The 17,459-nt window shown below is 42.0% G+C and overlaps 1 protein-coding gene across 1 annotated transcript in view; it reads left to right on the top strand.

Annotated features, from left to right (window-relative positions):
- SLIT3 (slit guidance ligand 3) overlaps nt 1–17,459 on the top strand; it is a 953,284-nt gene that overhangs the window by 58,069 nt on the left and 877,756 nt on the right. The window contains exon 2 of the mRNA XM_007939744.2: nt 8,391–8,462. Coding sequence (XP_007937935.1) covers nt 8,391–8,462 — 72 coding nt within the window. The remainder of the gene's footprint in view (nt 1–8,390; nt 8,463–17,459) is intronic.

The following is a 17,459-nucleotide window of genomic DNA, read 5'->3' as shown; positions in this document are numbered from 1 at the left end:
TTGGCAGGACTCAGTAGGTCATGTGATGTCCCTGGTGCAAATAGTTAAGCTTTCAGCAGCTAACTGAAAGGCAGTTGAGTCTGCCCAGAGACACCTCAGAAGAAAAGACTGGAGATCTAGTTCTGGAAAATGAGCCACTGAAAGCCCTATAGAGCACAGTTCTACTCTGACTCACATGGGGTCACTGTGACTTAGAAACAACTCAGTGGTAATTGGTTTTGTAGGCAATGTAGTCCAGCCTTCTGTCCATCACAAGTCACCCCAAGCATCATGCCCAACATAACTTAACCACTAATCTTAGCTTGTGTACCCCTTGTAATAGGTAACCATCATGTCATAAGGCAGCTCTTATTAATTCACCTTATGTTGAGTCCTTATCTTCTTTCCTGCCACCCAGAAGGGGCACCCTGTATACAATATTTATGTGGGGGAAGTTGGTCTCAAAAGTATTGATTTGGATTCATGGTGAATTTTCTAATCTTTACCATAACAGATAAAATTGGCTATGGGTGAAAAATGAGTCACTCCAAATGCTGTATAGAATGTACAGCCTCACTTGAATCTCATGATAACCCTGTAGAACTGGAATTTGGGGTCATAGTTTACAGAAGTCATCACACCCCCATAGGCAACTGGGCTTGATACATTTAAGTGGTTTTCCCAAAGTCATGTGGCAAAGAAGGGAAAAAGCTGAGACTAAGTCCACATCTTCTGGGTTTACAATTAAAACCTTTTCTCCACATTATTCTGCTTCTCTGGAGGCTGTTTCTTAACACATCCCCCTTCCCAGATGTTCCTTGGCAAAAAGAAAATTTTGCAGTAATGCCACAATTAGTAAAAAGAAGGATATGAATATACACGTGCCAAGATAGAGACATGTGGCCTGCCCTAGAAAACGTCATTTTTGTTTCACTTTTTCCAGTGTTGCTCTGCATTCTGCTTCCTCCCCACCCCACCCAGGGTGTCAAACAGATGTGAAAATGCCACAGAGATCCAAGTCGCAGCATTGGTTTATGATTCATTGATTGGGATGGGGAAAAATAATGCAGGACATTACCATGGCAATGCCTACTTATGCAGGCAGTATGGTGGATAATGAACAACATGGCAGAAAACAGAGTGGCAAAACACTCAAGACAGCACTTTCCCCTTGAGTTTGCAGAGGGGCTTGGTACTCTTACTGTCTCTGGCTCTGACCTCATTGGGAGACAGGATAGGAAATGTGTCCCCTTGGCTAGAGTGGGGAGCAGAATAGTCACCAGGACTATCTCTGTGCTTTTTTTAAGACATGGCAATGGCAAATTCTTTTCTTTTCTTAATTCATTCCCCCTCCCCCCATTCAGAGGATAACCTGATACAGTAAAAATTGCTCAGGTTCTAGGGTAGATGAGCAGCATGATGTGATGGTGAAAACATGGCCTCCCACTCAAGAGCTGAGGTTCAAATCCCAGCATTGCCATGTGTAATGGTTATGTAACCTCATAGCAAATTTCTTCACTGGCAAAATCACCTAAGCTTCTAAGCTGGGGTGAGGGGTGGGAAAGACTAAGCTGTAGTTTCCTTATCTGAAAATGAATAATAGTGATACCTACCACATATTTGCTGACTTGATTAGAGATAATGAGCACAAATTGCTACTGTGCACAGTGCCAGGGATGTAATATGGCCCCAGTAAGTATCAGTTCTTATTAAGGCTTATTTTCATCTGTCACAGAAGATAATAAGGCATTCTGGTAGCACAGTGGTTAAAGCCTCTGGCTACTAACCAAAAGGTAGGTGGTTCGAACCCACTGTCCATTCTGTGGGAGAAAGAGGAGGTAGTCGGCTTCCATAATGATTTACATCCTTGGAAACTCTACGAGGCAGTTCTACTCTGTCCTCTAGGGTCACAAGGAGTCTGAATTGACTCAATGGCAGTGAGTTTTGTTTCATTTGTTTTTTATAACTGTTGCAAAGAGAAGAAGAAAATGGAGACTTCATGATTCATATATATTGTATTTGTTGATATAGACTGACTGCTGTAAGAAGTACCCCAAAATTTCAGAGGATTGTTTCTTGATCATGTGTGAGTCTTACATGGGTCAATGGGGAGGTGGGGTTGGGGGCCTCTGTTTCATACAGTCATTCAGGAACTCAGGCCCTTTCCATTATAGCAGATCTTCCATCCTTGGGATCCTCCACTGGGTCTGCTGAATCCAGCCCAAGATGAAGGAAGAGAAGGAGTGTAGAGGATTGTGCAGGAAGTTTTATGGATCAGGCATATATTACTTCTACCCATAAAATATTGATGAAAACTCATTCATGTAGCTGCACCATCCTGCAAGGGAGGCTGGGAAATGTATTCTCTGTGTGTAGAAGACAAAGGGAAATAGTTTGTTGGACAGCTTCTCAGTCTTTGCCAGTGCTCAGTGAATGCTAATCACTATTATGATTAGAAATATAACATCAAGGAGCTCTGGTAGCATAGTGCCTAAGGCATTTGACTGCTAGCCAAAAGGCTGGTGGTTCAAACCCACCAGCCACTCCTCAGTAGGAAGGTTGGGCAATCTACTTCCATAGTGATACCGCCTCAGAAACCCAAGGAGGGGTCACTATGAGTTGGATTCAACTTGATGGCAGTGAGTTTGTTTTTTTGTTTTGTTTTGTTTAATATATCATCATGGGTGATTGCTGTGATAACTTCAGCCCTACTTGGAGGGATTGGTACCCCTTATTATGCAATATCTACCTCTCAGAGCTTGAGAGCCAATTCCCATCTCATATTCAGGCGGACATGGCTGTCTTTGGCAACTGTGGGTCACCCTTGACCATAATGACATAAATACATACAGACTGAAGGTCTCAGGATGGAGTGCATATCTCATAAATAACATTCCATTGAGAGCCATGTGAATGAAGTTCCATTGTTAAAGGTAAATTAAATCATGCTGAAGATGGCTTTCTTTTTCTTTCTGTGCCTCTTACCTATTGTAAAATGAATGACCCCAAAATTTAGTGGCTTAAGAGAACAACCATTATTTTATTATTTTCTCTCATGATTTCTCTGGGTCAGGAATTCAACAGAGGCTTGTGGTGGTTGTTGTTATGTGCCATTGAGTCAGACCCAACTCATAGCAACTTTATAAGTCTGACATCCAAGGCTGGAACAGTTGAGTCTCCTCGGACATCTCTCTCTCTCTTTCTGTGGTCTCTTTCCATGGTCCACCAACGTGGAAGCTTCAGGTAGCTGATCTCTTTACATTGCAGCTCAGGGTGTCAATATAAGTGTTCTTTTGAGAGAGAAAGAAAGAGAGAGAGAGAGCATCAGGCAGTCACTGTATTGCCTCTTCTAACTTACACTCAGAAGTTCCTCACAACTAAGGCAAATGGTATAATATAATTCACAAAGGTAATAGTCTATATCCCACTGTGATGAGTAGTGACTGGGATTTGAAAGCTAGTGAGAGGCCATCTGAGGTGCAACTATTGGCCTCTTCCTGTCCAAAGCAAAGAAGAGTGAAGAAAATCAAAGACACATAGAAACATATAGTCTAAAGGACTAATGGGCCATGTGAACCTCAGCCTCAACACTGAGACCAGAAGCACGAGATGGTACCCAACTACCACTGCCAACCACTCTGACAGGGATTAAAATAGAAGGTCTTGGATAGAGTGAGAGAAAAATGTGGAACAAGACACAAAATCATAAAAAAAAAAAAGGCCTACAGTCATAGAAACTGGTCCAACCCCTGAAACTGTGGCCCTTAGACATTCTTCAAGCCTAGAACTGTACTCATCCCCTTGGCTCAACTTCAGCCAAACAATAGACAGGTCTATAAGGTGAACAGTAATACCAGGGAGGTATGTAGTCATTAGAGAACTCAACTATACAAGATCAAACGGGCAGCGCTTGCTCAGGAGTAAAACACAGAAGGCAAGAAGGAATAGGAAAAAAGGTTGAATGGAAACGGGAAACACAGGGAGAAAGTGAGAAGAGTGCTGTTATGTTATGGGGATCACAATCAATGTCACGAAACAAAAAATGTATGAATTGTTGAATGGAAACCCAACTTGCTCTGTAAAATTTTACTCAACTCACAATAAGAAGTTAAAAGAAAAAAAAATTTCCCCAGTATTATTGACTGCTCTATTCATCAGAGCAGTCACAAAGTGAGCCCAAATTCAAGGCAAAGGGTCGTAGATTTCACTTCTTGATAGAAGGGATGTGAAAGAAATTGCAGGTGTTTGAAATCTACCACACTTCCCCACCCCACATGTAACCCATTAACCTCTTACCATCTTGTGGAGTCTGACTCAGGATGACCAAATGTGTAACAAAGTAGAACTGCTCCATAGTTTTAGTCAGTCTTCACGGAAGCAGGTCACCAGGCCTTTCTTTTGTGGTGCCACTGGGTGGGTTCATACTGCCAACTCTTAGGTTAGTAGTTGAGCGCAAACTGTTTGTGCCTCCTAGGGCTCTCTCCCCACTTTCAGATGCTGTAATGCTCCCCCCACATAGGATCACTCCCTGTGGGATCACAGTGCCCATCAGTGGTTCAGAATTCCTTCTAGGCAGAGATGAGATGTACTGCTCTCAGATTCCAAAGCTGAAGGTCAAGAAGTTTCTCCAAATTCCAGAAGCATCTGGACAGAGCAGTGAGGTTTGGGGGAAGGATAGGTACACAGAGTAGGATAGGTTCTCCTCAGTGCCAATTTAATTAGTTTCCATTTTCAGCCAAGCATGTTGGAAGCCATTCTATGGTTTCAAGTAGGCGAGGGTTCTTCTATAAAGCATGGAGGCTCAAGAAAAGTTAAGTTATTCAGACTCACACAGCTCTCACATAGGGGATTGGGGCAAAGCTATGAACCCAGACCTGCCTCACCTCAAAGCCCAGTTGCTCCCCTTGCCTTCTCTCTGCAGTGTGTGTTTGTGTTGGGGGCCTGAGGGAGGGCAGCAAAATTCCATCCAAGGGATACCCCTTTCCTCCCCTTTGGTTTCCTATGCCATTCTCTCTGCACCCAGGTACCATAGAATCAGTGTCATAGTAATGCTGTGAGGGAGAGGGAGCATGTGCAGTTCAACTAATTATAATAATAATAGCTGCCATTTAATGAGTATTTAACATGTGCAAGGGGAGTACTGGGTATGCCTCTTCTCAGAGGGCAGTTGCAGTTCTGTAGTAGAATTCTCAGCCTTTTATATAGGCAACTTGGGTTCAATTACTGGCCAATGCACCTCATACATAAGGTATAGTGCCTAAGGCATTTGACTGCTAACCAGAAGTCTAGTGGCCCACTAGCCACTAGGAAGGAAGACTGGGCAATCTACTTTCATAAAGATTTACTGCCTTGGAAACCCAAAAGGGGCCACTATGCATCAGAATAGAGTCAATGGCAGTGAGGTTTTTTTTTGTTTTTGTTATTGGTGGCCTCTTGGATAAAGCTTTTAGCTGGTAACCAGAAGGTCTGCAGTTCAAACCTACCAGTTGCTCCATGAAGGAAAATGGATGATCTGCTTCTGTAAAGATTAACAGGCTCAGAAACCTGATGGGGGTCACTATGAGTTAGAATCAACTTGATGGCAGTGAGGGTTTTTTCCTTTCTTTTTTGTACCTCATACACAGCCACCACCTGTACACTCATCTGCCACTGGAGGCTTGGGTGTTGCTACGATGCTGAACAGGTTACAGTGGAGCTGCCAGACTAAGACAGACTAGGAAGAAAGACCTGGTGATCTACTTCTGAAAATAAGTCAGTGAAGACCCTGTGGGTCTCAGTGGTCTGATCTACAGCCTATCATGGGGCTGACACAGGACCAGGCAGCATTTAATTCTGCTGTGCACAGTGTTGCCCTTAGTGGACAGCAGCTAACAACATAATCTCATCTAACCCTCATACAAACTCGTTAGACAAAGTTGTGACCTTCATCTTGTAGAGGGGAAACTGAGCCTCAGAAATGAAGTGAATGCCCTTAGGCCACTCAGGAGGGCGTAGGGCAGGGATTCAATCAGAATTTCTTGCCTCAGACAACTCAGGCTTCCAAACACTGACTCTGTGCTTGAGGCCAGCCCTGCGCTCCCCTCCCCCCTTTAGCATTCCAGCAGCACGCTCTGTGCCCCTTTACGTAATAAATATTAATTGAAAATATTGGTGCCACAGCTACTGGCACAAACTGCTGAGATTCTGTGCTGTGTCCTGGTAATTAAACCTGTGGTTGCATTGTCATATTTGCAGTTGTCAAGGTCCCCAAATATCCGTCCCAATGCAGATGGGAGGTGAGAAGAATTCTTGCAGTAATTATGAGCACTCACATACTCCTGTCTGTGCTGGTTTCTAACCCTTGCTTGAGTGTGCCTTACATTTACCTGCCTGTATAACTCTTGATCTGCATTTACCAGCACTCAGCCTAGTCTTAGAATTCAAAATACTGCCTCTCTCCATCACAGGCTAGTTAAGAAACAAGTTTTATTGCTGTTTACTGTTGTTAGTGGCTATGGAGTCAACTTCATGCACAATAGTACAAAACCCTATCAGTCCTATGCCATCCCCATGGTCAGTTGTGGATTGGACCTTTGTGATCCATAGGGTTTTCAGAAAATGATTTTCAAAAGTAGATAGCCAGGCCTTTTTCCCTAGTTCCTCTTAGTCTGGGTGCTCTTTTGTAACCTCTTCAACTTCATAACAATACACAGGCCTCCTCTGACAGATGGGTGATGGCTGTGTGGGAGGTACATTGGTTGGGAATCAAACCTGAGTCCCCCACATGGAAGGCAAGAATTTTACCACTCAACCACCAAGGCCAACAGCAATTGCTGTTTTAGGTAGTGGAAAAACTAAATGAGGAAGGGAGGTAGGTACTAAGATAAGGTTAGGCAAGGATTCACTTTATTTTATTTTAGTGTGATTTCCAACACTGGGACAATAATCCCTACTCAAACTTGATTTTTCATCACATAAAATGCTAGAATCTGAATATTATTTTCCTTTTCTTTCTGTATACCTGTATTAACTCACAGATTTTTCTGAGGCATGATTGCAAGATGGCTGCTTTAGGACCTGACTAGGAAAACCAAGAACTAGTGAATCTTTGGGAAAATGGCCTCTTAGTATGTAAATGCCCGGTAGGAACGCAAAGCCATATCACAGCACATTGTTGAAATTCCAAAGGCCAAAATCCTGAAAAGTGTATGATAAGGAAGGTATGGTAAATGGGAATTAATTGTTCGGTACCCATTACTAAGAATTGTAATTATCATAACCCCTTTTTAGTGTCTTCTTAGATAATTTTAGTGAGCATAGAATATTTACACAGTTGTTGACAGTTTCCTTCTTGACTTTGATGTGCCTAAAGTCTGGTTTTTCACCACCAGCAGTGCCCCACCATCCCCACCCTGCCCCAGTACCACTAATTTAATGCTCAATGCTTCTCTCTGGGGCCGCTTTCAGGAGCATAACTCTACAAGTTCAAGCAGGAATAAGCCATACAGATGCCCTTACCTAATGCATAAGATTAGCGAAATTACCTGCATTATGTGCCAGGTATATACTGTACTACTGTGTTGGGCTGTGGAGTTCATTGTGATATGGTCTTTGCCCTTAGGGAATCTGACATCTAACTGGAAAATAGACAAACACATAGATAGGTATCAAAATCCATCAAGATTCTTTGGGTTTTAAGTCAGTAGAAAATTCACTTCAAAATAGAAGGGAGAGGGGATAGATTGACTCATGTAACCTTGAAGTCCAGATGTGTCTAGCTCCAGGCAAGGATAGATCTTGATCTTAAACAGTATCATCAACAATTTTCTTTTTCATTTTTTTTCATCTGTTGGCTCAGGCTTGTAGTGTGTTGGCTTTTTTTCTCATGCAAGCCCTCTATCCTTGATGGCCAGATGTTCTGGCAACCTGCAAGAGCTTAGCAACCCCATTGGAGAGAGAGATGTTGGGAATTTGAGTCATGTACCCACTTCTGAATCAATCAGAGAGATGTAAGATGCTTATTTACCTGTATCAGGTGTGGATCCCTGGAGCTGGGGAGAGGAATCAGCCTCACTTGTACCACATGATCTGAGAGTTTAAGTGGGAGGTGAGGGAGGCTCCCAGAGGACAATTTGTTACCTGAAAAAAGGGGAACAGAAGCCAGACAGTTAAATATAACAGAACTCTACTACATATAGAATGAAAAGCTTATTCCATACAATGCCCTTAAGGTTAGTTGGGCATGCTCAGGGGATATCATTAATCATTGGAATTGCCTTTCCTCTAGTCCAAGCGAGTCTGCGTTGAATAGACCATTAGTATAACCTTCAAAACTCTGACAAGCAACATCCCTCCAGTCCAAGCCAGTCTGGGTTGAGCAGACCATAAGTCTAACCTGCAACAATCTGACCCTAATTTGTTCTCCATTGCAGTGACCTGGACAGAAATAATATCACCAGGATCACCAAGACGGACTTCGCTGGGCTCAAAAATCTTCGAGTCTTGTAAGTAACAGATGGCTCTCCAGTGCATTTTCATTTTCAGCTCTTCAGCTCTGTGAAAATGTTTCACTGACCTGACATCACACTCCCAAGCCCTGGGCAACAGGGCCTCACCACTCTGCAGCAACAGGCCCTTCATTAATGTACCCAGGTGCTCACAGGTGTCTCATCCTGTGTCTCTCTGCTGCTGGCTGGAGAGCTATGCCAATGGAAGAAGTCAGTTCCTGTGACAGGGAAAACATAAGGCTGTAAACGAATAAATCAACATGCCCGGCTTCCAGGATGACAGCAATGTCAGGTTGACTAACCACGCTTCCCTTCCATAGAGATTATAATTTCTTCTCCAGCCTGTGCATTAAAGGAGCAATCAGAACAAAAGTTATTTATCTTGTAACTTAATGGAGACAAGAGGAGGAGGGGAAGGAGGAGGTCAGACAGGGTCAGAGCCCTTGCTGAACACCCACAGCTGTGCAGACAGGTAGCAAAACTTGAGATGGGTATTGGTGGAAGAGGGGGACAAAGGACTATCAGGTTTCATTACTTAGTATTGAAGATTCACCCATCCTTAAGCCTGTGAGTGATAAGAAGCTACCAAGTACTTGTCCACTGGATGGTCCAAGACACTCAGAAACACAAAAGAGGAGCAATTGGATCGTTTTCCCTTCTTGACTCAGAGGTTAATTGTGACTTTTAATTCTTCGGAACTGGAAGGCAACCTGGCTAATTTGGCCACTGCCTTTGTTCTTTGTTATGTTTGTAGAATCTTGGATGACCAACCTTTAGCAGCTGAAGTCTTAGTATCTGAAGCCACCACTTTCCTTTTACTAATAGTCTTTTATTATAGAATAAATTTTGTACTGGGTTTAAGTCTTGAATTAACTGCCTCTGTGACTTTGGGCAAATCACTATATCTCCTTGGACCTCAGTTTTCTCATCTTTAAAATAGAGTATGATTAGTTAGAAGTCCCTTATAACCTATATATATATGTATGTGTGTGTGTGTGTGTGTGTGTGTATGTATGTATATATGTATATATGTAACTATACATGTAGTACTTTATGGTTTTAATATTTTCTTGAACAGTCTTTGTTTATTTTTGCTACAACCTTTCAAGTGTTACTTTTATAACATTGTTTTCCTGGTTGAGAAGCAGTAGTAGCAATGATGATGATAACAACATACATTATTATACCTACCATGGACCAAACTCCATGCTACATAGCCCTGGGCTATCTATGAGGTAGGCACTATTACTAATGCCTTTTTACAACAGAAGTAAATGAAGGGCAGATAGGTTAATGTTATGATTAAATTGTGTCTTAACAAAATGTGTTGAATTCCTGGCCCTAAACAGCCCTGGTGGTACAGTGGTTAAAGCATTTGGCTGCCGACTGAAAAGTCAGCAGTGTGAACCCACCAGCTGCTCCATAGGAGAAAGATGAGTCAGGCTGCTTCTGTAAAGATTTACAGCCTTGGAAACCCTATGGGTTCCACTGAGTTGTAATTGACATTGGCATTGGGTTTGGTTGTTTTGGATACCTGTGGATGTGGTTATGTTTGGAAGCACAGTTTCTATTTTCTTATGTTAATTTGGCCCTATGAGTATGGGGATGGGTTGTAAACGTAATCGCTTCTGAATTATAAAAAGAGCAGATTAGGTACAGAGACACGCACATGGAGGAAGACAGATTCCATGTGAAGAATGGATACAAGCCAAGCAACTCCAGGGGACCAAGACATGCCTGGGACTATGGGCGAGGAAGGAATTGACATGGCCAAGATCTCAGTTTGACTTTTAGCCTCCAGAACTGTGAGAAAATGGAACTCTGTTCTTTAAAGCTACCCACTTGTGGTATCTTTGTTGCAGCAGTACTAGGAAACTAAGACAGCTAAGTAGTTCCAGCTCCAAGTGGAAAGTAACTGAAGAAGTTGGAAGTAGAACGCAGAATGTGTGCTTTCTAATCTTGCAGTGCTCTGTTCATTTGAAGTAGAGAATGTTTCACGAACAAGTGGGTAGGTAGTAGCATCCCATGTTGTACATGCACCATTGATGGTCAGTAGCTTACCTGAGTATACTCAACACCAGTGTGTGGGCTCCTAATGCCAGGCCTACTAGGAGCTGATTGTTTTCCCACTGAGATGCTCTCCATTTGTCTCTGGAGAACTTACCATCCTAGGAGGGAGACTATACCCTGTGCCAAGTTCTAAGCTGTCATTCTTCTGCCAAATAAATGGCAGCTCTGAGCAGGGTGAGTGTGGGTCAGAGTGGGGTTGCAGTCAGAACTGGGGGAATTCTATGGTTCAGTTTTAGGATGACTTTTATGGAAGTGACATAAGAAATAAGCTCCTGATTCCAGATAATTTGCCAGTTTAAAAAATAGACATTTAGCTTCTCTCTTTTCTTTATTTTTTCCTCCCCCTGCATCTGTAAGACATTTTCTCTCTCACCAGTCAGAAATTTCACCTAATGCTTCATTTTTGAACAAAATCAAAAATAACCCTTTGATATTCTGTTACATCAGAAAGGCTAATAAAAATTCCAATTTCCCTATCTGCTCTCAGCAAATAGAAAGTTTAAAATAATCACAAAAGATTATATTAATATCCCCTGGATGGTTGACAACACTCCTGTGACTGCAGTTTATCTTTTTGGTTAATTGGTACATTCTTCTTCTTCTTCTTCTTTTTTGATAAGAAATGCTAAAAAGACTCTTCCTGCCCCCACTTTATAGACTCTGTTAATATACTGTGTTTCATTATCTCCCTTATCAACTTCAAGACAATCCCATTCAAGTGACACTTTATACCTGTGACAGAATCTGCTAGGTGGTATAGCTGAAATGCTTTCTAACTAACACCAATAAAATTTCCAGACATTTTACCTGTATTTTCTCTCCATCTATTCTTTTTGGCTGAGTAACCTAGACAACTATCTTTTTTGAAAAGCTTTCATCACACCTGGGCATATTCCTTGTATATGTTTCTTATTTACAATTTATAGTGAAGCCAGAAAAGACTCAGTCATCTTGAATAATTTGAGCTTGCCACCCATTTCCATGCAGAACTGTTAATAGGGTGCAGGTGAATGGGCGAAAGGAGATAAAATGGATTGAAGATCTTCAGTCTCATCCTAAGCAATTTTCCCAAAATGAAGTGCATTCAAGGAGAAGATAAAAGAATTGCCCATAATAATTCTTCCTCTACAGGGTTGAAGTAGGAAAAGGTCTCCTCTGGTGGCATCAATTATATTCCTTCTCTGAGACTCTGTTACAAGAATTCTGCTATGCCCACAATGTGGGAACCAGGTTTCTCCCAAATGGGGTTAATAAAAGAGTTAAACTCCACCCTAGTCATCATCACATGGTGCAGTTTCTGATTCCAATCCAGTGCTTAAACTGAAAAAACCAAAATAACACTGCCAAGAGAGCTGAAAATGAACACTCTAATTCAGAACAGACTCAAGACATGGACAGCCCTTCTGTGTGTCCAGCCCTCCCTGTGTCCCCTGTCCTCCTGCATTTGGTTGATAAAATGAAGATGAGATCAATGGCTCTAGAGTATGCTTGTAACTTGCATCTCAGCCTAGAAGTCTGCATGGAAGAGTATTAGCTTCTCTATTCATTGATTCATTTGTTCACCAAATATTGGTTATTTATTGAGCCCTTAAGGCTGGACTCTGATAGATCTGAAAGTTAGATCTAGAGGAGCCCTGCATACCTTATCAGTCAGGGTCCCAGCACAAAAAGATGGCACTCACATGAGGTAAATGAGGAAAGCTTCATAAAGGAGTTATTTACAAAGGTGCGAGCAGGGTTAAGAAACCAAGAAGCCCTCTGTCAATCAGCACAATGCAGGACATACTCACTAATAGCAAAGTTCAACAGGTCAGAAAATAACAAATGCTGGTGAAGTAGTGGAGAGATTGGAACTCTTGTGCACTGCTGGTGGTATTGTAAAATGGTACAACCATTGTGGCAAACGGTATGGCGTTTCCTTAAAAAACTAAAAATAGAAGTACCATATGACCCAGCAATTCCATTACTAGGAATATATCCTAAGGAGTTGAGAGATAGTGCACAAACAGACATATGTACACCTATGTTCATTGCAGCACAATTCACTATAGCAAAAAGATGGAAACAACCTAAATGCCCATCAACAGATGGTGGGATAACCAAATTATGGTACATGCACACAATGGAATACTACACTGCATTAAAGAACAATGAGGGATATGTGAATCATCTCGCAACATGGATGAACCTGGAGGACATTATGCTGAGTGAAATAAGTCAATTGCAGAAAGACAAGTACTGTATGAGCCCATTACTGTAAAAAGAGAAGGGTTTGCTTGGGAAAGGGAACTCACTTAGTAGGTTACTGGTATGGGGAGGGAGGGGAGGGATTAATTTCAGGTGAGTTGGGCCCCACATGCTGATGTGGGTTGTTGTTTGTTGTTTGCCGTCGAGTCGGCCCTGACTCATAGCGACCCCTCCTTGAGTTTCCGAGGCAGTATCAATACAGAAGTAGGGTTGCCCAACCTTCCTCCCGAGGAGTGGCTGGTGGGTTTGAACCGCCAGCCTTCTAGTGAGCAGTCAAGTGCCTTAGGCACTATGCTACCAGAGCTCCCAGCTGATGTGGGTAGGGGGAGGGATATACAGGAAGGGTCTGTGACCACCATGATAGCATTAGGAAATGGGAGGACACCGAATTGTGCACATAAGAGATAGACCACAGATGCTAATACCAACCCATGTGTCCATGATTCTGCATTTCCATTAACACTAAACACCAGGCTACAGATAAACACACAAATACCTGAGAGGATCAGATGAGGGTCAGTGATCAGGAGTATACTGTAGACCAAGGATAGATTCAGCTGAGGCTTATCTTGTACAGACACCAGTGATAGAAAATACCTGCATTCCTTATAGAAACAATAGAAGACAGACACAGAGTAATCCCTCACAGACAACCAGGCACTATGGGAGAGAGACCCAATAGATCTACCATCTCAGGACCATAGTACTGGGGGACCCCAGACTCAATTGGCACAACAAAATACATAAAAGCCTTGCTCTGCATCCTACATTGGTGAGTAGCAACTGGGGTCTTAAAAGCTTTCAAGCAGCCATCTGGGATGCAGCTGGTGGTCTCCTAGCATCGAATGTGAAGAAGAACGCCAAAACAAAACAAGGGCATTTGGAAGCAATCAGGCATAGGACATGATGGCCCTCGAGACCAGAAGACCTAGATGGTGCCCAGCTACCAATGCCACCACTCAGAAAAGGATCAAATCTGGAGATCCTGGATAGAGTTGGAGGGAAAACGTGGAACAAGATCCAAAAACTCAATAATGACCAGAATTACTGGTCAGATGGAATCTGATATGACCTCCAATACTATAGCCCTGGAATACATTCTGCACCTGGAATAAAACTCACCCCCAGGGGCTGGCTCTTAGCGCAATTGTTAACAAGATGTACATGCAGACCACTCAATCCAGGATGATGCACCCGCATACTCTATGGTAATACATCTCTTAGAGCAATAGATTATGGGACACTAGAGGACCAACATTCAAACTGAGGAAATGCAGGACAAACAGGAGTGCATAAATATGAGGGGCAGAGGGGGAGGGTTACAGGGTAGGGAGGGGAGGAGCCTGGGTTAGTGTTGGACATGGTAAATGGGGAATGAAACTAAATGTACATGTAACATTGAATGTAAAACAAGCTCTTAGAAAAAAATTAGAAAAGATCTAGGGCAATGAGTAAAGGAGCTAAGGGAAATAACCAAAATTAAAGATGTTGAAGTTGGGGAAAAAAAATAAAAAGAAATTTAGAAGACAGCTACCTGGCCAACCTACTGGAAGAGATCCATATTTGTGCTCGTCACAAAGAAAGGTGATCCAACAGAATGCATAAATTATTGAACAATATCATTAATATCAAATGCAAATGAAATTTTGCTGAATATAATTAAAAAGTGGTTGGAGTAGTACATTGACAGCGTATTGCCAAGAAATGGAAGGATTCAGAAGAGGATGTGGAATGAGGGATGTCATCACTGATGTCAGATGGATCTTGGCCCAAAGCTTAGAATACCTCAGAAAGATGTTTACCTGTGTTTTATTGACTATACAAAAATGTGCCTAAGGCACTTGACTGCTAACCAGAAGGCTGGCGGTTCAAATCCACCAGCCACTCCTTGGAAGGAAGGTTGGGCAATCTACTTCTGTAGTGATACCACCTCAGAAACACAAGGAGGGGTGGCTATGAGTTGGATCCGACTTGACAGCACATAACAACAACAACAACATATGGGTCATAAAAAGTTATGGATAACATTGCAAAAAATAGGAATTCCAGAACACTTAATTGTGCTCATCTGGAACCTGGACATAGACCAAGAGGCACTCAGTTATTCTAATAGAACAAAGGGATACTGAGTGGTTTAAACTCAGGAAAATTGTGTGTCAGGGTTGTATCCTTTCACCATAACTTATGCAATCTGTACATTAAGCAAACCAGCTGAGAAGCTGAACTATGTGAAGAAGAACAGCATCAGGACTGGAGGAAGACTCATTAATAATCTGCAATATACAGATGACACAATCTTCCTTGCTGAAAGCAAAGTAGACTTGAAGCAGTTACTGATGAAGATCAAAGACTACAGTCTTCAGTATGGATTACACCTCAACATATACAAAACTAAAATCCTCACAACTGGACCAATAAGCAACATCATGATAAATGAAGAAAAGGTGGAAGTTGTCAAAGATTTCCACATTCAATGTCCATGGAAGCAGCAGTCAAGAAATTAAATGGTATATTGCATTGGGCAAATCTGCTGCAAAATACCTCTTTAAAGTGTTAAAAAAAAAAAAGGAAAAGAAAAAAGATGTCACTTTGAGAACTAAGGTGAACCTAACCCAAACTGGTGTATTTTCAATTGCCTTATATGCATGTAAAAGCTGAAAAATGAATAAGGAAGACTGAAGAAGAATTGGTGCCCTTAACATTTGGTGTTGTCAAAGAATATTCAGTATACCATGGACTTCCAGAACAACTAGTAAATTTTTCTTGGAAGAAGTACAGCCAGTATGTTCCTTAGAAGCAAGGATGGTGACACTTCACCTTATGTACTTTGGTCATGTTATTAGAAAGAACAAGTCCCTGGAGAAGGACATCATGCTTGGTAAAGTAAAGGGTCAGAGAAAAAGAGGAAGACCTTCAATGAGATGGATTGACACAGTGGCTGCAACAATGAGCTCACGCATGGCAATGATTGTGAGTCTGGTGTAGGACCTGGCAGTATTTTGTTCTGTTGTACATAGGGTTGCTGTTGGAACTGACTCAATGGCATTTAACAACAACAACAGCAACGTTGGAGAGCCACTATGCCTTCTGGGCCGGAAGGAGTAGCAGGAAGAAGTATTTACAGAAATCAGCAAAAGTAGGTACTACTACGTGATAGAACCTGTGGCCTTAAGGAGAAGGATACAGTCAACCTGAAGAGACTTGGCAGAGAAAAACTGGGGAAGAAATCCCCCAGCCTCTCCTTCTACTATCTGATGTCCTGCTGGTGACTTTCACTGGCAGAATCCAACAGGATCCAGAGGTCAGCAAAGCCTCTTGATAACCAACAACAATAACCAGTTGAGATTGAGTTGAACCAGACTCATGGTGACCCATGTGTGTCAGAGCAGAAATATACTCTGTAGGGTTTTTAATGGTTGATTTTTTGGAAGTGGATCACTAGAACTTTCTTCCAAGGTGCCTCTGGGTAAGCTCCAAAGTGCAGCCTTTTGTTTAGCAGAGAGTGAATTAACCATTTGTGGCCCTCAGGAGCTCTAGCTTCTTGACATAGCCATAAAGGTCAGCCTCTCAGGGTCTGAGATGAAGGAGAAAGGGCAAATGTCTAAACGCAGATACCAGCTTCTCACATTTGCATTTTTTCTACTCATCTTTCTGGAAGAAGCTAGAAAGATTAGTTCAATTAATTAAAAACAAAGGGATTTATTGTAGGAGGTTGGAGAGAGGCACCTCTAGAAACCAGGAGGGAATGTGATGCTCACAGCCCTAGAGTTAAGAGTCCTTGTTAAGGGTGGGAAATAATGACAGACAAAGCAAGCTTTGTGATTAACTGATTGATTGATCCATAAAAACTCAACTGAACAAACACCACCACCCCACCCCACCCCACCACTAACTTCAGATTGGTTCATTGTTTAGCAAGATGTGCTAGTGTGAGTCTATTAGCATCCCAAGGCCCTCATTGCTATGTGGCCATACAGAAAAGGAAGAGAAGGGAAGGGAATGGACATATATTAAATTTCTAATTGTACTTCAGATCCTGGGCTAGATGATTTATATTCTCTACTGCTTTTTCATTCTCACCAGAATTTATGAGGTGATTTATTTTATTCAATTTGCAAATGAGGAAACTGAGTCACAGAGGGGTTGACCACCCAGGCCAGTATCATGTTACCAGTTAGTAAGAAAGCAGGATAGGGATTCCAAATCAAATCCGGAAAGCATCTCAGTCTGGGAGTGAGAGGTTAATCTCTATTAGCAGTGACACTTACTACAAATAATTTCTCCTTGGGCAAGTCTCTTAACCTCTCGATTCAGTTGTTTCTATATCTGTTAAGCGAGACATCTGTGAGAGACAAGCAGTAATATAAATGTGCATGGAATCAGAGAAGACAAAGATCCTGGCAAACTGGAAGTCTCATGTGCTCTGGCTGACTGTAGCAGCAGTACTCAGTTCTTGCCAGTTGTTTTTTGAGAATACAAGAACTTATTTTTCAAAAGGAGCATCTTTTGTAGTGTGTATGTATATGTGTGTCTGGGTTTCTGTGTACATGTGTAATATTCTGACTTTTAAATGTTGGTAATGAATTCAATCTATATGCTGAGCAAATAATCTGAGAAGCTGGACTATATGAAGAAAAACGTGGTATCAGGATTGGAGGAAGAATCATTAACAACCTG

Source organism: Orycteropus afer, unplaced genomic scaffold (assembly GCF_000298275.1).
Source record: "Orycteropus afer afer isolate SDZICR_OR568_19922 unplaced genomic scaffold, OryAfe1.0 scaffold00062, whole genome shotgun sequence".
Lineage (NCBI taxonomy): Eukaryota > Metazoa > Chordata > Mammalia > Tubulidentata > Orycteropodidae > Orycteropus > Orycteropus afer.
The sequence above is the reverse complement of the archived record's forward strand: the minus strand, read 5'-3'. Positions and strand labels throughout refer to the sequence as shown.